This window comes from Denticeps clupeoides, chromosome 2, assembly GCF_900700375.1.
Source record: "Denticeps clupeoides chromosome 2, fDenClu1.1, whole genome shotgun sequence".
Taxonomy (NCBI): Eukaryota; Metazoa; Chordata; class Actinopteri; order Clupeiformes; family Denticipitidae; genus Denticeps; species Denticeps clupeoides.
The window spans coordinates 22,539,756-22,565,233 of NC_041708.1; the positions used below are offsets into that span (position 1 = coordinate 22,539,756).

The following is a 25,478-nucleotide window of genomic DNA, read 5'->3' on the forward strand; positions in this document are numbered from 1 at the left end:
AAATTTTTTTTTGGGAAGGTCTTGCATCATATTTTTTTTCCATCAGCCATTCTGAGGGGAAAAAAATAATAAAAAAAAAAAAAACCCACAACACTATTCCACATCCCACAGCGGAGCAGCTCTGCACAGCTGGAAAACTCATTTGAGGCAGGCGAGGGTGGGAAGAGACGGAGTGTCTCCTGCAAATCAGTCTGAAAAAAAATAAAAAGGCCTAAATAAATACCGCCTGCATCGATTTCCCTCTGCAAACATCCACGTGCATCCAACTTTACATACCTAGCGTGAGCGCTTTTTTTTTATCGCCGCTGCAAAATAACAGGAAAGGGTTGGTGCGTGACCCAATCAGTTGGCCAAAACGACAAGAGACAAAATTACAGGCCGTAACGTGACCTCTGACCCACTTAATACGGACGTCTTACTCAGCAGCTACTGTCGAAACCCGTAAATAAAGGCAGAGACACCAGTCCCACGTCACATTGGGCCAAACAACGAGTCGGTCACTCACTTGTTTATTTTTTTTGTTTGAGCAAATTAGCAAAAGGTTATTCTTCCAAACGAAACAGAATGAAATGCAGCAGTTTCTGTGCATCGGAAAAAAAAACATTTCAGCCAGACGCAAGAACAGAAAGACTCCTTACGCAGTTATCTCAGATTTTCCAAACTCCCAACAGTTGCCAAGAAAGTCAAAACACTCTGGGAGGAGTGAAACAAAAAAAATAAAAAAAAATTTTTTTTAAAGAAAAGAAAAAAGTACACATATTAGACAAAAAAAAACAAAAAAACAGTAGCTCTAGTATAAGTTGAGACAGAAATACATTGCATCCTATGACCTAATCACGTCTGAATGAGTCTCTCAGGACGGGAGTCCATGTCCACGCTCTCCCTTCCTCAGGCTGGAATTTGGGCCACTCCCGACTGGAATGGTCATTAAGTCCCTGTGAGTCTATCTCCAGCTTTCTGAGGGAATGGGGTGGGGAATCATCACGAGGCCGCGAGCGCCTTGACCAGGTAAAGTTTGTCCCCCTGTTCGCTGGTAAAGATGGGGGCTTTTTTGTAGTGTTCCACCAGCTCCTCCATGGAGTTAAATTTACGCTGGCCAATGCAGTACAGGCTGTCCTTCAGTTGCACCTTGAAATGCTTGTTCTTGGACTGGGCCTTTAAGGAGATGGAGAAGTCGTTGGGCTGTGTGGGGGAAATTGACAGACCATTAGTGATTTGACCTTCCAAAGGCCACCTTGTATTTTAGCAGGCCATGCTCAAAATCTTGAATACTGGTGTGTATCTTGTGGCATCAATGTGCCAGCAGTTGAGCTTCCATTGATTCTACTCTGGAATCTCTCCAAGGTCAACCCATTGGCACATTCAGAAACCAGGAAGCTCCAGCTTCAGGAAGCTCTAGTGCTTCATATTAAAGTATAAATTAAAATTTAATTTAAATGAACAATCACAGGGAAAGTTGGGCCTACGCCCTAAGCCTGCCATTATGTTTTCAAAGTAGAGGACAATATACAATATACATTATTAAAATATGACTGAATGGCTTTAAATGTATGTCAATCCAGCAAGAGTCAAAGAAACAAAACCACCAAGCCTTGAAACTCTATACTAAATCATCAGGGTTTTTCATCCTCCGAACCTTCCATAGGTTCGGAGGGTTGAATCTCTGAGAATTTCACTATCCTAAAGTCTCCCGTGGAATACTGCTTGGGACGCTTTTCTTGGAACCTGCTTATCAGGACAGATGTGGGACGAATCACTTGTGTACTAAGTCATGAAACTAGCTGAGAACCAAACAATGACAATCTGTAATTGCTTTCTATATTGTTCCTCCATCTGCCACATCCTGAATGTGACATGACATCAACGGCTACTCATAAAGTAATGTTTTATTCTCACTGACCAACAAACTTTGTGGAAAAAGTTAAATCAGACTGATAAAACCTTCATTAAGAACAATTTTGGTTTCTGTGAATCTCTTTTTATCCTGGTATTCATCCTTACCGAAGACTCACTATCCCGGATGAGGAAGTCTCCCTCTGTGCCACGCTGATTCAGCGCCACCTCTGCCTGGTGCCGGGTCACCTTGCCGTAGTACCACTGCTTGCCTGCAAAGCGCCCTGTGGACGATGGCTCGATGTAGTCACAGTCGGGCGTTGGCGGTCCAGCGTTGTTGGCCCCCGATGCATTGTGGGAATCCTGCAGAACTGCCACATAGTTCTTTGGCACCAGTCCCACCTGACCGTCGCTCTTGCGGCACTTCCACCACTCGGGGTCGTTCTCAGGCTTCTCTACGACGTCCATGACCTCCCCCTTCTCGAAATTCAGCTCCTCCTCATTGGCCGAGCTGAACGGGTAAAGAGCTTGGACCGTGTGTATCACCCCTCGGCCGTTCGCGGTGGCACTATGCATGACCGCTGCCAGCTTCTCTGACATCGAGGCCGCCGGGTCTCCCACGCCTGAAGTCCCGTCCACGTCCTCCGTTACGTAGTTGGACGGGAACCAGCCCACTCGCCCTTCATAGCTACCACGCCACCATCCGTCGCTGCATTTCTCCATGACTATGACCCGCGTGCCCTTGACCAGCGACAGTTCATCCTCGCGCTCCGCTGCGTAGCTGAATTTCACCATTGCCGGCAGGTTGAGGTCGTATAGCCGCTCGCTGTCATTGTAGAAATCAGCATCCGCGTTTGAAGCAGTGTCCCTCATGCCTGTTTTCCGTTTCACCTTCCCGATGCCTGCAAGAACCAGAAAACCCATTAACAGGAAAAAAAAACCCTCCATATAAACAGCACTATTAGTGGATATTTGCAGGTTCAACCTGTGTAACTGTTGCAGACATAAGCCATGATCTACAAAATCCAGATAAGAAAGTGTTCCAATTGTTGGTCTTAGATCATTGGGATGGAGCTCAAACTTATAGTTATAGACCATGACATGACTTTACAATAGGGACAGTTACAGGGACACATGCCGGAATGATCCCAGAATCAAAGAACTTTAAATCATCTTAACAGGAATCGCCATACCCTAACCAATTCAAATTCACCACGGCCATGCCATGACATAAGTCAAAAAGTGATCTGCTGTTGATGTTTGAAGTTGAGCTGCAATCAGGCCTCAGAAGTTAGGCCTGACCCGGGCCAAGCCAAACAGAATTCAGGACCGCTTTTTAAAAGCCAGGCTTTCTATGCGTGCGCTACGAGCGCTAGACTGAGAGGGAAAGAAAATGTGCGGGTTCAAAACCAGCAGAGGCTAGCCTCCGTTTCACCTCCTCAGCATTTTGCATCTCTTGATATAATAAAATCACATTAGATTACGATGGTTGCAAATCAAACAAAATCAAACAAAAACATGCGAAACAATTTTACCAAAATTTACCAGAAAGGATAAGTACAGTCCTGTAGACGGAAGCTGTTTGCAGTCCAATCCTTTATCAAGCAAGCTCGACCAGACCCAACTAAAACAATACAAATTGGTACCAAACCAGACTCGGGCAAAGTTTGAAGTGCCTCATCTTTAAAGGACATCTAGATGAAATAAGACATCTGAAACGGGTAAAATTGGATGCTCTCTGGGCAACACAGTTGATAAAGCATCAAGCAGGAGGATCAGGGGAAGGTGTTACAACATGTCTGCAACCTCAGTGTCTAATCCGCCTGGAGCTCCACAAACTCCGCTATTTGCCCACCAAACCCACCGGGTCATGTGTTTACAGAAGAGTACAACCCACAGAGGAACTCCGGTCCAACACAAGCGGAATCAGCTGAGACTAAACAAGCTGAAATTAACGCCTGGAGATAATCACTGCAGACCTCATCACGGTTCTTATTCCCTGTCTGAACAGTTCACGCTTTTGAACCAAAAAGAATTCAGGGTAACCATCAGGCATGGGCAAGAAGCAGACAGGCAGGCAGGTTTGATAAGATCAGTGTTGTGAAAGCAGTGGCACAGTTCCACCCCCGAAACCAAACAGCACTTGACACCTGCCGCTCAAACGGAACCCAGCATGCTGCGTTACTGAACTCTGGGCCCAGGATAAAAAAAAATAAAATAAAAAAATAGATGAAAAGTAAACCCACTGACCCACCAGGTCACCTTAGCCATGAACTGTATAGAAAATCATTTGATTTACGGTGGTATGGCCCATACATCCAGCATGCAATCGGGGGAAGAAGAAAAAAAACATTTTGTATGAGAAATCTTTACATTAGCAGATGCTTTTATCCAAAGCGACTTACAAGAGGAAGACACCAGTAATTCTCGTTTGGTTTCTATAGATTTTAAGTTTACAAAAATAAGAGCCCTGATAAGGCCTAACTTGTCAGAAAAAGAACATGCTCGGAAATTGTTAAGTGCCAGACGAAAAAAAAAATAAATAAATTTGAAGTGGGTTTTCAACTGCTTCTTAAAAGGTGGTAGTAGTCTTGGCTACTCGAATGGAGCAGGGCAAGTTGTTCCACCAGCCAGGGACAACAAAGGGGAAAAGAGTAGATTGAGATCGGAGACCCTGTGAAGAAGGAATTTTCAGTCTCATTTCATTTGCAGATCTGAGAGGGTGTGCAGGAGTGTAGCTAGGTAGTATTGTATTGATATAGGAGGGTGCAGTTCCATTTACAGCCCTGTAGGCAAGCATCAAGGATTTGAACTCAATGCGAGCAGCTACCGAGGGGCCAGTGGAGAGAGGTGAGAAGAGGCGTGACATGGGTGTATTTTGGCTGATTGAAGATGAGACGGGCTGCCACATTTTCGGACCATCTGGAGGGGTTTTATGGTGAATGCAGAGGCTCCAGCCAGGAGAGAGTTACAATAGTAGAGTTTAGAGATGACCATTGCCTGGATGAGGAGCTGCGTAGCCTGTTGTGAAAGAAAAGGTCTAATCTTGCGAATGTTGTAGAGAGTGAACCTGCAGGATGTGGAGATCGTAGCAACATGATGGTTCAGACTCCAAACTCCAAGGCTTTTTGCAGATGCTGTGGGTGTTAACAGTAGCGAGCCAATTTGAATTGAGAGGTTTTGCTGAGGGGAATTGTTGCCCGGAAAGATCAGAATCTCGTTTTTGGATAGGTTGAGTTGGAGGTGTCGCTCAGACATCCATGCCAATATGTCCAAGAGACGGGCAGAGATTTTTGTCGCAATAGGTGTGTCTTCTGGTGGGAAAGACAAATAGAGCTGGGTGTCATCAGCGTAGGAGTGATAAGAGAAGCCATGTGATTGGATGATGTGACCAAGTGAGCGAGTGTATATTGAGAATACAAGGGGGCTAAGGACAGAGCCTTGTGGAACCCTTGTGGTTACCCTAGAGGGGACAGATGTCTCACCTCCCCATGATACCTTGAAAGACCTGTCTTAAAGATAAGAGGTGAACCAATTTAGTACGGTTCCTTTAATTCCTAAATCTGAGAGTGTGGTGAGAAGAATTTCGTGATTAACTGTGTCAAAGGCAGCAGATAGATCAAGTAGGATGAGATCTGCAGGCAGTTTTTGCAGCACAAAGGTTATCCATCATTGCCAAGAGGGAGGTTTCAGTCGAATGTCCTTTCCTGAAACCAGACTGAAAAGGGTCAAGAAGATCATGCTCATGGAGAAATGAAGAAAGTTGAACCAGGACTGCTCTTCCAAGAATTTTGGAAAGAAAAGGAAGGTTGGAGACTGGGCGGTAGCTATCCAATACAGATGGGTTTAATGTGGCTTTTTTGAGCAGGGGAGCAATGACAGCCTGTTAGAAAGCAGGGGGAAATGTTCCTGTTGTGAGAGAGGAACTTAAGACGTGTGACAGAGCAGATGTTATGGTAGGCTGTATGGACTGAAGGAGGTGTGAGGGGATGGGATCCAGGGAGCAGGTGGTGGGGTGACTAGACTGGAGAAGTTTAGATACGTCTGATTCAGAGAGTGGAGTGAAGGAAGAAATCATATTATATAAGTGCTGAGCTGGTATGGTGAAAAAAGGTTCATGTTTCAAATATTTTGTGTTTTAAGCTGACTTTGGAAATATTTTAATATTAGCTCCAAAGCAAACAAGACTCACAAATATATCCAACTCGAAGAGTCATTTCATTTATACAGGTAAATACATATTAAATTAAATTTGCTGCATTGTGTGACCTTGGAAGAAAATATGGGCTTCACTCGCACACGACTTCTATAAAGCGATATAAAGTACAGCGTGCGGCAGATCTTCAGGACCCACCCTGCTGCTCCCTCTCCCAGTACAGCATGAACCCAGTCACCCGTGTGACTGGAGCGATGAGATCACCACGCCCACTCATCCTCCGCAGGGAGAAGAGCAAGCGCTGGGCGGGTACTCTGGAACGGGTGAAGATTCCACACTGTTAACACAACAAAGGGGCAGGACCAGGGACTACGGGGGGGCGGGGTGACCTGCACCCCAGGCCAGTGATGCTGCCATGTGGTCGAGCTGACTGGTGCCGTGAATGGTGTTACAGCAAAGGAATGTCCACTTGGCAACTGGAAGGAAAAATTCTACAAGCAATAGTACAATTCAAACAAGACTGTTCTCTTACGCCTCAGCTCTCAAAACATCAAGAATACATAGAAGAAGAAAAATTGTGACATCAAGGGCAAAGTTACACCTAAAAATCCAACTTGGCAACTTGGACAGAATTGATTCAGAGATGCTCTTTCTTTTCCCAAAAAAAATTTGAGCTAACAAGCTTTAGCCTGACACACCCCTCCATCACTATTAGCCAATGGGATCAGGTCTCTGACATTAATATCAGAAGAATGTTGGGCTACGGCACATTTTCTTGTAGGATCCAGGTTTCACTGCCACCGTGGGCAAAATTAATGCATCCTCTGCTTTGTCCTCTGGTGGATTGGGAATCGAACCAGCAACCTTCTAGATTACAGGGCCGTTTCCTTAACCGCTAGGCCACGATTCCCCCAGTTCCGTTTTGACTGAATTATTAAAGTAATGGGATCCACACAGATCGTACACAGCGTTTTGTATTTCAGCTCTGTTTTTACATTCAGTGAACTGTAGAATATCGTACAGTATCACAAAATATCATGACATAGGTTACCCATGGTGACATGGTTTATTGAGATCCTTTCCAATACACACCCCTAATTCCTAGTACGAATGAGGTTTGAATGGAGGTCACAAGTTGCAATGAATGTCCAATCATGTTGATAGGGTGGAGGATCAAATGTCTGCTCTACAAAGTAAAAACTAGATGAAAGTGTGGCAGTGGGGACAATTCAGGTTAATCTGTGCAGATCAAAAATGTATTCTAAATACCCCGATTAAGGCACAATCTCGCTGTTAATAACGCATGTGAGGGGGTTATTGAGCAGACGAGGCAGAGATTTTCTGCAATGAGACCTGCAGCCACGGCTGCGGCACGATATCAGATGAGAAATCCCCACACGCCCCAAACTCAGCAGAGAACAGATGAATCATGGCGCCGTACCGGAGGCAGTGAGAGGGGTGTGACGACGACTCCCACCACTGTGAGTCAGTAAAGGGCCAAGCACGTGCATGCCGCGCACAAACCCACATATTATATACATACGTGCATTCACAGACACGCGTGTACGAGCGCCACCCCACCAGGCGTCGTCGCATCACTCCCACCCGTTCCACGGTTGGAAAGGGATCTGAAGTGCGGCCCATGAGGAAGCCAGCTGCATTGTATTGCATTTTTCTCCTTACGTCAACAGGCTTTTCCTGTGCGTTTCCTGCGAGGACGATGCTCAGGAAGGAAGCCGCGTTGTTCTACGCCGCCTGGGATGGCCGTAAAGCTTCTACAACAATCAATTTGAATGCTCCCTTAACTTTACTTATACATAGTGGTATAGACGATTCAGAATATTGCTTTTCTCCCCGCATTTTACAAAAGGTTTTTGGTATAGACGAGAGCCAGAACATTCCATCCCCCCCAGTAAAAAGGTTCAAGGTTCCCTAATCACCGCTCATTATATCAGGGCGTTAGATACAGTCAGCACGGCCCATATGGCATCGGTTTGCAGATGAGGGATGTGTGTGACGTGTACCAGGAGCCAGATGAGGTTCAGACCCTAGCAATTACCCAGAATTCTCCACCCTTCTGACACATTTATGGTGCTGGACATTTCCTATCAGGCAGTCGCCCCTGGGTCAATTCAGACGAGAGGGGAGGAAGGAGGTGGGAAATAAAAAAAAAAAAAAAAAAAAAAAACTTATCCTGTGCCTGTCAAATATAAATAGGAATCCGCTGAAGATGGAGAGATGTGAAGAGGTAGTCAAAAACCTCCCGGGTTCCTCACTTCTTTCTGTAGCGCAACTTTGAGAAACTCCAGGAAAATCTGTGTCAAATTAAAGCCATTCCAAATCGCACGATTGGCTACACGATGTACAACGGCACAACAAAATGCCGGTCTCTGAAATCTTCACAACTTCCCACAGTTCATTCAAACACTTTCAAGCTTTCATTTGATATAAACGTAAAAGATGAACAAACAAGTTCCAAAAGACCGCTGGAGAGACGTTTCCATACAAAGGCTTGAAAATGTGTGTGTGAAGACACTCTCTCTCTCTCTCTCTCTCTCTCCCTCTCTGAATGCAATTACAGGCTTCTGAAAAGTCCACCGCCCTGTTCAGTCTCACACTATCTGCTGACACTTCTCTTTTCTCTCTTTGTTCTCATATCGGTTCATCAGATTTAAAGTGACAGAATATTAGAGACCAATACCAAAAAGTGACTAAAGTAAAAACAAACTTCAGGAAACCTGTAAATGTAAAAATTATAAAAAGAGAGATGAGTAGAGTCTCTCTGAAGGAGTTAAAGCGGCCGACTTACGGAAGAAGTGCTTGAAGAGGTTGGCCATATCCATTTTCTGCCTGAACAGTCCCAACTTCTCTCCACAACCAGGCAGCCCCTCCAATGTGAAACACCCACAGCATGGAGAGAGGAATCTAGCTGCCTAGCAGGAGAGCTGCTCCCATGTCATGTGACCAGGCCTGACCAATGAGGGCCTGGCCACCCCTCACACACACACACACACACACACACACACACACACACACACACACACACACACACACACACACCACACACACACACACACACACACACACACACACACACACACACACACACACACACACACACACACACACACACACACACTCACGGCCAGGGTAAAGGAGACAAGAGAGCCGACTGCTGGAAGGAACTACTTCAGCACTGCCAAAAAGCAGAAGACATTCAATTGTTTTTGTCAATTGGTCGCAGCTACAACTTCTAGAAATGCATGCATTTACTCAATGTCACACATTTCAATATTTTACTTACTCATAATTTAACTGACAAGATACTGCCATTATAAATATAAAAAGAAAGACAAAGTCTACTTAATAAAGCATAAGACATTTCTGTGCGTCTGTTCTGAGGACACCCACCTCTCTCTGCAAATCCCCCAGTGCTCAAACGTAAACCACTCATAACACCTTGTCCTCACAAGCTACTTACAGAATGTGTTGCACAAGACCAAAAATCACACCATCTCAGACCACTAACACCTAAACACCAATAATTTAGTTTGTTCACAAATTGGGAGAAAGAAAAAAATGATCTCCGTCGTTCACTACTGGCACGTACAAATACGGAAATCCACACACCAAAAAGTTAAATGGAGACTTTAAACGATAAAGCACCAAAAAAAGAGAGAGATCACACACAGAATTGAGACTTTCCGTTGCAGTGTATGTTGTTGAGAGGCATAACAATACAAACTAAAAAGTTATGCAATTAGCTTTCCAGCTAAATTATCTACACAAGCTGTAGTTAAATGTAGTACTAAATGTAGTACTCTAGATTTTCCACCAAAGACCTGAAAAGTATACATTTGACCAGTCCAGCCCTGGCAGAATGAGTTCTAGTATTTGGATCAAAACGCATTATACCTGAGTGAAGAATCACTGGTTCAGAGACGCTGGAGTTACCCTGTGATTGACGAACTGCTTTAAAGATGTATCTATCTGTAAGTGTGTGCACGGAGTACAACATACCATCTTCCGGTGTAATTGTGCATGTGGTCAAAAAAAAAAAAAAAAAAAAAAAAAAAAAAAAAAAAAAAAAAAAAAAAACTGATGAACTGCCCTACATTCTTTACCACCAAATCTGCAGCAAATCAGCAGAACTGAGGCAAGAAGTTAAAACTGCTGCAGGCAGTCAGTCACTAGGATGATTCTCTATGTGATGCACGGGACATCTTGATAACACAAGTTACTTTATCGCCATAACTATCGGTCATTACTGGGAACTTCAATATAAAGTTAGAACAAAAGTCATACAAACGGTTTGAAAACTTGCCATGTTATGCACGGGACACAGAAAACTAGTCTCACTTGTTAAAACCAACTTCTACAAAACAATTCTGTAAGCTCTATAAGCATTCAGACAAAATTATTACATCAAATATTTCAATGTATAATGGGTGTCAAAACTGTGCAACAATAATAAACCAACAACCTGTGGTGAATTGAATGAATGCACTTATTCAATATAACATAAATATTAGGACAAGAAAGAGTGCAAATAATACAAATTCTTTTAGCATTTTGGGTATCAACTACGCTTCAGTGTAGAGTTTTTTCAACTGTCATTTTGGGGCAGAAGAAAAAACAGGAGGACACTGACTTCTGATTGGTTAAACAGAGGATGATTTTACCTCTTGGTTTCTGCTTAAACTGTGCCATGTTTTATGAAAGAGCTAAAAGATCATTATTTTGTGGAATTTTCAGCAATCATAAAAGAAACATCACAAATCCATGAGCTATACTACATGAGAATATCTTCATTGTTGTTTGAACAATGAAGTTTGAAATTATGAATCCCCACGTGATGGTCTGAGCATGCACAGGCATGCAGAGTCAACATAAGGCAAGATAAACTAGCAAAGCTCCCTGAAAATGTATATGAGCAAGCAGTAGAAGAGCATAAAACAAAAAATGCTGCCAATATTGTAAAATAACATGGCCAGCTGTAGAGCATAAACAATATTATGCAGTCTGAACTTTTTCCTCTGTTACATTATGTGGAATTGTTTGACTTATTTGGCTGTCTTGCACATTTACTGTTATTACAGTAAATTAGTGTGTACAAGCTGAGGTAAATAAATGCTTGTTAGCTTGAGCAGCTAATGCTAATCTGCTAGCATGCTAAACATCAAACACAATCCAGGTTAAAGGTAAGGTAAGATGGGAGGGAAGTCAGTCCAGGAAGTACAAATTGACTGACCGAGAGTCTTAAAGATATTTAGTGCAGCTGAAAGTTAACTTAGCTGGCCAGCACATTTGCTAGGTAATCCTTGACAATTTCATGCATGAAGGTGATAAACGTTTGTACCAAAAAAAAAAAAACATGGAATAGACCTTATCAATGAAAACGAAACCATTATAAGCACTAGGGGACACTACAAATATATCACCAAATAAAATTCCATACCTTATGTAAATCATGAAACCATTTTTTCAAAATTATGTTTTATCTGAAATGATACAAGTGTAGCAGTTGGTTGAAAGGTGCGTATTCCCATTCTGTCTTCAGAAACCAAGATTTTGCTTCTTGTTTGTGTATCGTTGCAGGCCTAAGACCTATATTGAACGATATCATCATAGCAAACTGCACAATGTCCATTGATAGTCACCAGGTCTCAATTGCTTCAAAGCTAAGTGTCAAAGCAAAGCTTCTGCTTACCTAGTGTGTCTTTGAGGTTCTTGACTATGGAGGCTTTCCTCGCACTGTTCTTCCTCTCTACATAGTTGGACGGCACAAAGCCAGTCTTGTTGGTGGCGTTGCGGACGCGCCACCAGGACTTGGAGTCATCCAGGAGCCACAGTCGCTCGTTCTTCTTGATGTCCAGCTCCTGCTCCTGCTGGGCCATGTAGTCAAACTTGGCAACAACGATCACCTCTTCCGACATCTTGAGCTGAACTTAGTGCTGAGAGAAAAATCAAGGAATGCAAAAGTAAATTCACAGCAGTCAACATTGCCAATGTGAAACAGTCAGTGACGTATGATTATTACAATTATAGTACATTTACGGCATTTGGCAGATAGTAGAGTGGTACGATAAAAGGTCACACATAGGTGGACATGCTCACACCTTCCACACCCTTACCCGCACCACATCAAAAACCTCCAGCCTCAGAATCCGGATGCTACAGTGGGATCCTGTGAAGAGAGGAAACGTAACTTGAGTGATTCGATTACAAAAAAATGTTCAAGGAAATTTCTTTGTCTCGATGCTTCATTTAATTCGTCACAAAGTCCATCTATTATCATATTGCTCAGCAATGCGCAGCACCGGAATCATTGTTTTACACAGATTGTTTTAAGTGAAGCGCATTTTTAAGGAAGCGCAAGATTTAAGGAGGCGCGATTTATTTTGAGCTCTATGGCAATGAATATAACCGTGTGCGTAAAAGTTAGGGCTGCACGGTTTGGGGAAAAAGACATGTTGCGATTATTGAGATCAATATTGCGATATGCGATTGCGATATGATAAAGGACACTTGCTTGTATATCAATGAAAAGTCACATACTAATAGTGAAATGTTTAATTTCAAAGTGAAACATACAAACTACTTTTAACAACTTGAAATGCCCAGTGCTTTCAAAATACAATATTCTACAAAATTAAATAATCACAAAAAAACTCTTTTACATTACTGTCAAACGACAAGCCCTGGTATGGCTAAACAAATGATTTGATTATATTTGGCCATTATAAAATCCTGTATTATAGTTCTTACATTCTTAGCTAAGGTTAAGATTTGTAAACTGAGGTGAATTTCTTTAGGAAACCTTCAAAGTTTGAGAAAAGTTAACTAAACAGCTAAGAACAGTCTAAATAGTTAATGTCTATGTTTAGCCAAAACGTTGTTTGGAGGCTGACTTGAACACAGGAATGCATAGCTTCGCTAGCTTAGCCTAGCTTAGCTAAGGTTAAGACTTATAAAACAGGATTTTATAATGGCCAAATATATTAAAAACAATTGTCCAGCCTTACCTATGAAATGTAATCCCCCGGGATCTGGTTTGGAGCGTACAACGGTTTGTACAGCACAAGAGTGATGCATTTTTATGCACTTCTCTCCATAGACATGTATATGCTTCACGCCACAGCAGTGCCTATCGCAATATGGCGGCGACGTTGACGTACGATGCAGCGCTGACCAAACACATCACATCCGACTGAAGTGAGACTTCAGTCAGCTCGCAAACTTTGAGAATGGATCGGATATGTTGCCGATCCAATCCATGTACTAATCATCTCGCAGCTTTTTGCGTTCATTGAATCGCACAGACTGACATCGCGATTACGATTAGATTAATCGTGCAGCACTAGCAAAAGGTATAAAACGTCTAAAGTGTGAGACCATTTTACACTGCATGGACAACGTAGTGCAGTGTATACACTGTAAAATGGACCTGGCTTACATTTAAAAAAAAAAAAAAAAAAAAACTTTGGCATAGCTACAGCACCTTAACCGAACAAATCCTCACGTAAACCGCACTTCTCCAAGTGGACTCGGAGCTTCTACAAGGTATGGTATTTTTATAATTGCTAACTAACGTTAGCGCTTCTTAGAACGTACTAATTATTTGTATTATTAGTCGATAGTGACAAGGCATGATAAGTAGCAAGAGAGCACACGCACACACACACACACACACACACACACACACACACACACAGGTTACATCTTAAAACATGCCTTCCTCATAGATAAGGCTGCAACAGATGGACAAATCTACATCACTAGCATATAGATTTACTTTTGGGTAAGTTTATAGCATTTTTTGGCACATCAATGTTTTTTTTTCTTCCACAGTACAACAGCAGCGCAGTCAAATTGCACTAAGACAAATTCTCTCTCTCTCTCTCTATTTTGCACATAGCATTGCACAAAGACAAACATTCTACCTACCTACCTCATCTGGATGAAACTAGAAACTGAACTGTACTGTTCAAGTTGGATTATTAGGTAATACTTGAATTGTTTATTTATACTTTCTTTTTACTATTTTGTACCTTTATACTTTTATTTTTTGTCGTTATTCTCAGATGGGCTACAGCAGGGGGTACACCCCTTTTCCCTTTTTTATTACAATAGTTGCAGCCCTAGTCTTTAAGTCACAAAAAAATTATAAAAATGAAAGTCAAATTTTAGCAGCGAGATCAGTTCTACATGCTTTGCGGCATATGCAAAAAAAACAAACAAAAAAAAAAACATTAGAACTACATGCATCACATCACAGGGCAGTGGTGGCCTAGAGGTTTAGGAAGTGGCCCCATAATCAGAAGGTTGCCGGTTCGAATCCCGATCTGCCAAGGTGCCACTGAGCAAAATACCTTCCCCACACACTGGTCCCCATGATTGGTAGCCATGACAGGCTGCCCACTGCTCACCGTGTGCTGTATTGCAGTGTATCACAATGACTATTAGTTCACTTTCATCATCACATCGAGTCAAAGGTTATTTGTGGTTCCAAAATAGACCAACAACGCCTCACTTCTTCATTAACTGCAGCTCTCTCACACTTCATCTCTATGCTTCTTAGAAAACCCACGCAGAGCATACTGTAGTTGCACTGTGCACTGAGCATTAAGACGGCAGTGACCTCTCATTAACCCACCAAACGCACCAGTCTCCGCCCCCAGTACTAAGGTATTGCAGTTGTAGGCGGCAGCAGTGCGGCCTACATACCCCAGCGCGTGGATGCAACCGCAGGTCAACTTCGCAGTTTATATGGCTGAAAGGTAACCATCGTCCCGTGTATTGTCAGACATTTGCCTGAATAAATAGCGGACAGAGGCGGCCATTGTTCCCAGAGTTTCAACAGTGACTGCTGCCAAAAGAAAGTTTATCGTTTTAATCGGACTATCTCCATATTCCCTTGTGCAGTCAGGAGTAGTCATCACTTCCTCCAGCGCGGTGGCCAGCAATTGTCCATTGTGTAACGACGGGAATCCAGGGGATGGCAGGAGGAAGAGGCAGGGGGAAATGGAATGATAGCAACAGGATACGGGGTGGCAGGAGCGAAGCCATCTGCAGACTACAGCGCGATACAAAGCATAGCCGATGTCACATTCACTGGTGTATGCTTCAGAATGTTTAAATGAAGGCGTTGATAGCCTGTATGGTGGTGTTGGTGGTGGCCGTGGTCACGTTTGTAAAGTCAATACACATGCCTTGGGTACAAGGGTAGTAGGATGTGTAGAGAATGTAGGAAAAACAGGATGAGAAAGGGATGAGATGGGTGTGTGACGTATATTGACAGATGGGGGTTTAAAGGTCCAGACATGAAAATTTGCAGAAGAACGCGTGGGTGCAGGTGGATTAGTAGAACATGGGTGGACTGTGCGGCTCTGTGGTACGCGGGGAAATAGAGTTCTGATTGAATCCATATTGTGAATCAGTCTGCCCATGGGGGCATGAAGCACAGGGGGGGGATTTCTGTTCTCATCTTAGTTCTTCTCGGCAGCCCACCAGGCCTGCCTACGTTCAGTAGAGGTGTGTACCTCCACTGGTCTCACAATTCAATTACGATTATCAGTGCCTCGATATCAATTAATCACAATACATTTTGTAAATAGTCACATGTTGTTTACAACAGTTAAGGTCTCGTACGCCTGTGTGGACACTTTAATTTGCTACAATGAGCAGAAAAAAATTTGTATTGTTCTCTTCCAAGATGGCTGCCTGTTACCAACACTTTTCAAAACAAAATGTCTAATTTCACTGCAGTGACATAAGGTAAAGAATTGAACCAACATTGTTCGACTGTAAATACAAATAAACAGTGAATAAGCATAGTCACAGCATAGAAATTAGACATTTTCTTTTGAAAGGTTACAGGCAATTACAACAACATTTATTTCTTATATAGCCCAAAATCACATACAGTATGTCTCAATGGGCTTTGACAGGCCCTACAGTTGACACCCCCCACACTTGACCCTTCTGCACACAAGGAAAAACTCCACACAAAAAAAACTCTAGGAGAGAGAGAAAAAAAAAAAAAAAAAAGAGAGGAAGAAACCTTGGGAAGGAGTGATACAGAGAGGGACCACCTTCCAGAGTAGAGTGAGCCTGCAAATGGTGTCAGTGCAGGGTTGGATATGATATAATGAGAAGTCCTACAGTTGTAGGGTTGGAGACGTTCAGGATGTAGTCAGTGTCATGGTCTAGATTACGTGTCCATAATGATGTTACTGGTCCATTTGAAGATCCCTGAAGCTGTAGTTGTAATGGTGGTGGTGGTGGTGGCTGTGGTGACCCTCTGGTTTGTTTCATGTTTTGTCCTTGTAAAGCAGTTGTCAGTAACCAGGATTTATTTGCTGGTCTGATCACTGGGGTCTGCCAGTAGTCTGGGCGCTTGATTCCGTGTCTCGGAGAAAAACAAACAGAAGCAGCGGCAGACGGTTGCACTGTACGACCGATACTGAAATATGTGGTTATAATGGTATAATGGTGCTACAGTGGCCCGGTACCCTAACTAGGACAGCCTAACTTTGTCTGTGTCTAACAGGGGGACTCTGTGATAAACTGGACTTTATAATTGACACTGTGGCAAAGTGAAGTGAAATGAGGGTCTAGGACTTTAGCAAAAAGCCAGAGAAAACAGATAGGTTTTGAGATTGGATTTAAACACTGAGACTGTGTCTGAATCCCGGACACTGACAGGCAAGCTGTTCCACAACTGCGGAGCTCTATAGGAGAAGGATCTGCTCCCAGCTGTGACCTTCTGCACCTTTGGTACCAGTAGTGACCCCGCACCCATTGATCGAAGGGGGCGTGGCAGTTCGTAAAGAACCAAAAGTTCACTCAGGTACTGTGGGGTGAGACCATTTAGAGCTTTATAGGTTAAAAGTAGGATTTTGTTGTCAATCCTAAATTTGATGGGTAACCAGTGCAGTGATTACTTTGAAAGAGAACAATACAGAGAAGAGAAGATTCCATTCAAGACCTCTATTGTGAAGATTAAATAACATTTGTAATTGTGGACAATTTGATGCAACTATAGACCTGATTTATAGAACAATCATTTATTTTAATGACTTGTTTGGTCACATGATTTTCGATTCGGTTCAATGGAGACCTCAGATTCGTGACTCACATAGACATATGGGTACACGTACGTCAACGTCGCCGCCATATTGCGAGAGGCTCTGCTGTGGTGTGAAGCATATACATGTCTATGGAGAGAAGTGCATAAAAATGCCTAGCTCTTGTGCTGCTTGGGGCTGTACAAACCGCTGTACGCTCCAAACCAGATCCCGGGGATTACATTTCATAGGTAAGGCTGAACAATTGTTTTGAATATATTTGCTGATTATAAAATCGCGTTTTATATAAGCTAGCGAAGCTATGCATTGCTGTGATCAAGTCAGCCTCCAAACAACGTTTTGGCTAAACGTAGGCATTAACTATTTAGACTGTTCTTAGCTGTTTAGTTAACATTTTTTCAAACTTTGAAGGTTTCCTAAAGAAATTCACCTCAGTTTACAAATGTTAACCTTAGCTAAGCTAGCAAAGCTATGCATCTCTGTGTTCAAGTCAGCCTCCAAACAACGTTTTGGTTAAACGTAAGAACTATAATACGGGATTTTATAATATCGAAATATAATCAAAACAGTTGTTTAGCCTTACCAGGGCTTGTCATTCGACAGAAATGTTTTTAAAGTAAATACTTTTTTGTGATTATTTAATTTAGTATTTAATATAGTATTTTGAAACCACTGGGCATTTCAAGTTGTTATAAGTAGTTAGTATGTTTCACATTTCACTATTAGTAATTTGTATGCAACTTTTCATTGATTTACAAGCAAGTGCCCTTTATCATATCGCAATATTGATCTCAATAATTGCAATATGTCTTTCCCCCCAAATCGTGCAGCCCTAATTTTTATTAACATTTTTTATTATTAATTCAGGCAAAAATTGGTAAACAGTTGCATGTCAAAACCATTATTCAAATATAAACTGTGAATGTTATTGTGACTATTCTTTACAGAATTAAATTGTATTCAACTGAATTAAAATAAACATCATTTCCCATGACCCTGATGGAACTATTTAGACTGTGTACAGATTGAGAACTGTACACGTGTGAGGACTGAACACTGTGGATGCTTTGATTTTCTCCAATGATCAGAAAAACGGTCTGTGTTCAGTCTGCGCTCACCAGATGCCACAACTGCCAGAAATACGCCTGGTTCAGACGCCCGTGGCCACAGACAATTTTTCTGCTCATTGGAGAAAATCTAAAGCCGCTTTCAGACTAAAAGTGCTGCACTCACCGTGGAGCTCTGTGTGTTTTTCTAAACTCCCAGTAAGATGATGATAATATAGTGTTGTAGATCTCTGGACACTCAAAGAAAGTTCAGCTTTTCCTCCATTCCCGCTTCGTGTGTGTTTCGAAATTTCAACACCCCTAGCGTTCAGAGGTCCCAAGGTAAAGTCACACCCACTGAAACACAAGCAAGGACACTCAACTCGTGGGATACTACCTAGAGTGCAGTATAGTGTAATGAGATTTTCTTAAGATCATTCAGCCCTAGTGTGATTTAATGTGAATGTTTTTAAAAACCTCAAGGTTTCGAAGACATTTGATACACTTACCGCTCACAAAATTCAGTAATTTCATGTATTATCATGACTCAGACATTCAAAGTTCAGTTTATATGTGTTATATTGAAGGGTACATCAGGCTTAAATAAAATATTCATACAACGCAGCACAGTTGAACACTTAGTACTGGTTATTGTATGTTAAACTTAAAAGCACTCATGTAGCTTTTAGACGAGTGACGTTGTCGTCCCGTGCATCACACCATCTTGGTAATTTTAGATGCATAGTTTAATATTGCATTAACATTATGATTGAATTGTGGCATTTTGACACCCATTATACATTGAAATATTTGGTGTAGTAGTTTTGTCTGAATGCTTATAGAGTTTACAGAATTCTATTGTGGAAGTTTGTTTTAACAAGTGAGACTAGTTTTCTGTGTCCCGTGCATCACATGGCGAGTTTTCAAACTGTTTGTATGACTTTTGTTCAAACTTTATACTGAAGTACCCAGTAATAAGACACGGCAAGTACTACATACATGTCACACTTGTTCATTGTTCTCACAGATAGTTATGGGGATAAAGTAACTTGTGTTATCAAAATGTCCTGTGCATCACATAGACAATTTCGATTGCTGGTAAGTAGCGGTCTGCCAAAATGCAACATGTACAAACACAGCTGAAATACACACACGGAAACCGCACTGTCAGAAATAGAAGAATACGCCTTTCAACCTCGGTTCCAAACACACTTGCATGTTCTCTTATAAACCACCGTCACTTCAGCCACTCTCCTCTTTCTACTCAAGTCATATCAGGCCAGGTGACATATTGGAAAACACACACACAGGAAGGTGTGCCCTTATGGGCAATGTGGGTGGCAGATGCTCCAGAGCTGCACTTCTGCACTGTGGGGAAAATGAGACAGCCACGCCCCCTCAGCACATAGAACTGCGCCAAAAGCAGATCTGCTTTTATCCTCGTCCCCACAGGATTTCATATCCCATACAGTTATACCCCTCATTCAGCCTCAAAATCCCACAGCCCACTTATACCTGCATCACCGGCGTTAAACAGATGCTTTTTAAATATACACAAACGCTGCAGCACTTCCATTACTGCTGCCACCTGGTGGCCTGATGAGCTCAGCATAAACTCACTGTAAACATTCTGATGTAAATGGAGATTTGAATGAAAAAACCTTTTCCAAAAATTCAGTACCATGCATCAGCAATCATACTTTATGCCAGGCATTAAACTATAAGCTCTGTTTGTATTGAAGGATGCTTTCTGTTTCTCCATCAGCAGATTGCATTTGTTCCAGCACGACCTGATCGATCAACAGCACAGCTGACGCAGGCCTCTCCATCTCACGCCTTAAATTGATCACAAGGCAAATCCAAGAATTTCATTTTCTTTTTACCTCATGCACTCATGAGGTAAACAACCAAAAATCCCCTCAAAACTCCGCACATCAATCTGTGTAATATGAAATTGGCTCAATCCATTGATATAATTTTATTTATAAACTATTTCATATTTTGAGATATCTGCTTATTAAAAACTATTAAACTACATATGTAAAAAAAAAATCTCAGTACCACCCTTGGTGAAACGGGGCCTTACCTTATCTGCCCGCAGCACACAGCTGGCTGGCTCCCGGCCCAGGGTCAAAAGGTCATCCTGTGGCATTATTAGCTTCTGCCCCCGCAGCGCCAACTGTACAGGCGAGTGGTCGGCAAAAAGGGAGTACCCTCCCTACCCAGAAAACAGAACGGCGGCAAGCGGATGTGCGAACCCCGATCGAGCCGCCGCTCGACAGAGAAGACGAGCCGCAACAACGGAGCGCCGCTGACACATTATGTGGTTTCCGGCGCTCCTGTGCGCCGCGGGGCTACAGGAGGGAGGGGTAAAGAGGCGGAGAGGTACGGTTTTACCACATCCTTCACTGAGTTGCTGATGCCCACCTCCAGCGTCACAACACACAGCTGGGTATTTCTGCAGCATGAACGCAAAGCATGATTCAAAACAAAATATCATTTCATACTGAGGCTTTCTTCAGGTTCAAGGAAGCCAAATCGAACCTGCATCAGGGTCATCAACTACATCTGGGGTGGGGTTCTGTCGCACAGGGCACCAAACGGGTTATGGCATTCCCATGCATTGCGCTTAGTAAAATCCCGGAAATGTGCATATGCTTTGTATTGCATGTAGAACAGGATGGTCTAATTTGTATTATGCAGTGAACGTGTGTGATGTCAAGATTTACCAGCTTTCTACTAGTTTTACATTTTACTTGATAGCAATGTGCACCATTTTAACCAGGAAATATATATTTATACCAAATAGGGATTAATAAGGTGACCTACTGGAAACACCGGTACTGATCCGGCTGGCCACTCACTCCAATAGAAACCAATGACAACCACACGTTTCCACACATGATCCAGATTCCATAAAACAGTAAAGCTGTCGACCCCAGCATGGCAGTAACACCGTGGCTGTCTGACCATATTAATATATTGCTGTACATTCGTCCACGAGACATTTGTAGAGAACTCTAAGAACATTTCTTAAAACATAAAAATCACTGGTCACAGTAAATATGACAACAGTGCCTCACATGAAACTGGGTACATACTATAGAAATTGAAATGTGCTAAATAATTGCATCCAAAAAGCTTGCATTTTCTTTTTCTACCCAGTATGTGTGTTAATCTTCGATTCTCTGTACACAGGTTAATGAAATATCAGACTCGACCATCTCTTAAAGAAGTGAAAATTTAAAACTGTACAGCCTCAAGTTCGAAGCCCCAAACTATAACTGACCAAGGCACGACACTTTACGACTAGTCACAAGATATTTTACGGAAACACAATAAGAATGAGTCTATTCATTAGCCAACCGAGCAGTTTTGCCAACGTTCCGAGAACCACTGGAGCTACACAAGTTGGCCCAGAGCACAATTTTTTGTGCATTAAGAAACCAAAATACTGAAGTCATATTTGAGATTTTAATTTAAAGAACCAGCTTTGTGTATTTGGTCGGTTTTGCCCTATATTAACTGAGCCAAATCAGGCAACCATTTCATTTAGCAAACATCAGCCTTATGTGAATATAATTAATACATGCATAGGCTATAAAGTTATGCATGCCGCAGCTCTTAAACTCTTGTATCTAAGATCGAAGGTCAGCAGTCACTTCAGACTGATGTGAGGCTTAGAAAACGCGTTTAATTTCATGAATGGTGCAGTGGGAGCCGTGACATAATGAGGACTGACAGGCTCAGGGTGGAAATTAAGCTGTTGGTGCATCATGTTAATAAACTCAATGCGCCTAACTGAGCAAAAGCCCAAAATCAGCAAAGAGCCTAGGGACCCGTTTAATTACCCGGCCAACTGTACGCTTTCGACCTAATTCTCAACACACAATGCTAAATAGTCTCAGTCACTTTGTGAAACACGAGCAAGAACGCAGAAGAGCTCCTCTGTCTGCAGTTCTGCCTTGCTGAGTCTTGTGCAATAAATTGCAGTAGAGCTTATTCCACCCAAGTGAAATGGAGAAATGAAAGACATGCAGGTAGCTTTTAAAAAGTTTCCTGAACCCCATGAACTTAGTTTCCTTTGCTTTTTCACCCGAAAACAAACAAGTGGCCAGTAAGACAAAAAAATTCCCCTTGTATGAAAAATGTTACAATCAAGACTTATCAGAGGGTACGCCTTGGCTGCCCCTCGGCTAATATCGCAGTCGCCACACAAGACCAGGGATTCCTCCACTAGGCTTGTCACGGCACTGAAATTTCAAACTCAATACTGATACTAAGCATGGTACTCGATTCTACTGAGGAAGGAAAAACAAAAACGCTGGAATTTTGTTTTTTTTTATTAGAACACCATGTATACATATTTTAATGTTTTTTAAGCCAAACTAAAGAAAAAGCACTCCTCGCTTCTCAAGAAGTGAAAAATATATGCGGGTTGAGCAATTAGATCTGTAATCGTGCCTGAAAAGTTAGGCCCGACCCGGACCGAGCCGGTTAGTAAAGTACATTTTCTAGCAAGCAGAATTAAGTTTAAAGTGGCTGATATGTTAATTGGGTGCTCTGGGTATCCAGGTGAATGGCTACCCACTGCAAAAACCGGAATTAGTCCACCGGGGATTTCAGTCAGCTGGCAGTTGTAAAACTGGGATTTAAGTATCGATACCAATGCTAATAGGTACCAAAATCAAATCACAAAGCTATGAATATCTGAGAACCGATTCTTTTTGACAACCTCAGCATATACTGATTTTAGAGAATTTTGCAATCGTGCGATAACTCCTCAAGTCCAGCCCAATCGCAACTTGATCGTGCATCATGCATCGTACCGTGTACATGACGGACGACCACCAATTCTCGTGAAGTCGGTCTTCTCTGCGCATGTGCGAACTGAAGTACATGCACGGCGCCACAGTGTGGGCCGTGGATGTTGCTCGAGTCCTGTGAGCAGCGAGGTCACATCAGATCGTACAAAGTGAGAATATAAATCTCCCTGCATGTGATTTATTCGTATAGTTTGAGCTGGGTGTTCAGCCCATGACCGGAAAACAACGTACAGCGAAAAGGAATGGGAGAACAAACCCACCAAACATGTTCCCAGCCCCCAACTAGAGATCCCTGCTGAGGCCTACTGCCCCGGAGAAAATGTCTGCCCTGGTATAATGAGAGGCTGTGGAGAGGTCTGTCAGTGTGACGACGGCTACACAAAGTAGGGCTCCTGAAAACTTTGTGAGCACTTGTACGCCCATGTGTGCCCATGAGTGCCAAATCAAGACTCCTATTAATTATTCAAATCTGACGTCTACATTTTGATGACAGGATGTTAAGTAGTAACACGGGCTGTTGATCACGGGCTCGGCTCGTCTACAGCGCGCAGGTCTTAAACAAAACCAGGCCGACTGTAGTTATACCTCCCGTCCCTGTAATTCAGAGGGCGCTGAAACCACAACCCCACGTGCTGAGCCAAGGAGGAACGTGCTACGCCTGGACACGCTTCGAGGAGGACGCGTGGATACATGCACGCGTCGTACGAGACACATACCTCCTCGCAATCCAGAGGCATGCACAGAGGGGCTGGCAAATTTCCACCGAAAACCGCCAACCAATCATTTCCACAAATCGAAACCAGGCAGACAAATCGAATGCTTTTTGGTTTTTTGGGGGGATGTGACCATAACATATGCAGAGAACGTTCCAGAGATCCCACAAAAATCCCGCCTGGAGCCACCGTGTGACAACCCAGGTTTGCTCCAGGACAACAGTCCCTGTAATTAATGAACGTAGTTTGCCCTGGATAAGGGCGTCAGCACGTAATGTAATTGCGGCCTGTGCAAGGGCTTATGTGGCTTAAAGCGGAGAGGGACCCCAAAAACCTGGCTGTTACCAACGTCCCGTGCTCTATTATTAACCTCGGCTCAGAAGCGGACAGGGGACAGAAAATGAAAGGCGCATGTTAATCAGCCAGCCCGCGGCAGACGGTTGCGAGACACCCGCGCCGTTTTGGGGGTTATATTTAGAGTTCACTGAACACCTGGAGGGGACGGGGACACAGGTGGTAGAAAAGGGAAAATGTGGGACACGCCACGCTGAACAGACTTCAACGAAACCGGGCCTGATGTTGGTACCCAGGTATCAAAAACTACAAAAAAATAAATAAATAAATAAATAAATAAAATAAAAAATAAAAAAATAAAAATGTTGAAATGTAGAGATGCTCTAGAGGAAAATAATGAAGCATACAGACAGAGAATTACATTGTATTGCTGCTCAGAGAACAATAGGAGACCAGAGTCTCGTCCTCTTGAAACATTATGTCATTGTTTCATGAAAAAATAGGAAATTCTGCATAATGAGTAATTTAATATTTGATCAATTTTCTCCATGTGTTTTTTTTTTTTTTTTGATACGTTAACAAAATCTCCTGCGGATTAGATAAACGGATGTTTCAATGATCTAAGGCGTTTAACGCAGTTGAAAGCATGATTACTTAGAGCCAACATATCCGTATTCTTTATAAAAATGTAAAATAAAAGGGCAGCAGCAGATCCACACGGCCAGACTGCACTTAATTAGGACGGATTTGCGCGTCGAGGTTACTGTCTGGGGTTAAAAATCTCAAAACGCCACACAAAACACGGACAAGCCGAATCAGCGAGTGAATAAAAAAAATAAAGTATATGTGTGTGTATATATAATAAATAAAGAGGATAAAAGCGAGGATACAGGCAGATTGAGCGCCGCTTTGACGGAACGGCCGCGGTTTGGCGTTGATGAATGATCCAGACGAGAGAAGAAGCGCGACGGGTTCTCATCGATGCGCGGAACCAAAGAAACGCAGTAGAGCCGCAAAAAAACAATATTTGTTCCTCAGGCGAACGCCGCACTGTGCTAGCAGCGGCTACGCTAGCGCGACAAATGGAAGATGCTGCGCCCCTTTCTGACGCTCACCTGCGAGTCGGGGGCCGACGCCGAGGGGGGCTCAGAGAGACGCGGACGAGCTGCCAACACGGCGGCCAGGCTGCGGCGCCGGAGAGGTTCTCATGGTCCCGTTTATTCCCAGTCTTCTCTCCTCCCCGCTCCGCCTCGACGGAGCGTCCGCAGCTTCCCAGTATTCCCAGCACGAGAACTTCTTCTGCGATCTAACTTGTTGGCGCCGGCGTGCGGGTCGCCTCCGTTTTCCATTGGCCGAGTCCCAACGGAGCCGGTTTCTCATTGGTCGAGAGCGCTGTGCGTCACTTTCGGCCCGCCTTGTCCCCGCCCATCGATCAGACCTTTGCTTCGTTTTCCAACGTGTCTTTCTGGGGGGGGGGGGGTTAAAGGTACATTGATCGTGTCTCTCGTTTTAAATAAATG

General features: G+C 43.0%; 1 protein-coding gene across 7 annotated transcripts; it reads right to left on the reverse strand.

Annotated features, from left to right (window-relative positions):
- Positions 1–471: 471 nt before the first annotated feature.
- On the reverse strand, positions 472–25,256 carry LOC114784820 (cytoplasmic protein NCK1-like). 7 transcript variants are annotated; one of them, XM_028970536.1, is made up of 6 exons: positions 20,212–20,576; positions 18,313–18,482; positions 12,109–12,176; positions 11,700–11,943; positions 2,002–2,735; positions 472–1,182 (listed from the first exon to the last, which is right to left on the reverse strand). In XM_028970536.1, the coding sequence occupies exons 4-6, from the start codon at positions 11,923–11,925 to the stop codon at positions 982–984; spliced, it is 1,161 nt and encodes a 386-aa protein (XP_028826369.1). In that variant the 5' UTR covers positions 11,926–11,943; positions 12,109–12,176; positions 18,313–18,482; positions 20,212–20,576; the 3' UTR covers positions 472–981. The 7 variants fall into 7 exon arrangements, with proteins under 7 accessions (XP_028826369.1, XP_028826366.1, XP_028826367.1 ...); XM_028970533.1 differs by lacking the exons at positions 18,313–18,482; positions 20,212–20,576 and adding an exon at positions 25,074–25,256 and having other exon boundaries at positions 12,124–12,176; XM_028970534.1 differs by lacking the exons at positions 18,313–18,482; positions 20,212–20,576 and adding an exon at positions 25,074–25,256.
- Between the last annotated feature and the right edge of the window lie 222 nt (positions 25,257–25,478).

Bases quoted from the DNA above. Each gene is read 5' to 3' on its own strand.
- LOC114784820 (XM_028970533.1), bottom strand. From the start codon at position 11,925: ATGTCGGAAGAGGTGATCGTTGTTGCCAAGTTTGACTACATGGCCCAG. The intron at 2,736-11,699 runs GTAAGCAGAAGC...TGGTTCTTGCAG, and splicing joins GAACCTCAAAGACACACTAG to GCATCGGGAAGGTGAAACGG. The intron at 1,183-2,001 runs GTAAGGATGAAT...TCCCCCACACAG, and splicing joins TCCGGGATAGTGAGTCTTCG to CCCAACGACTTCTCCATCTC.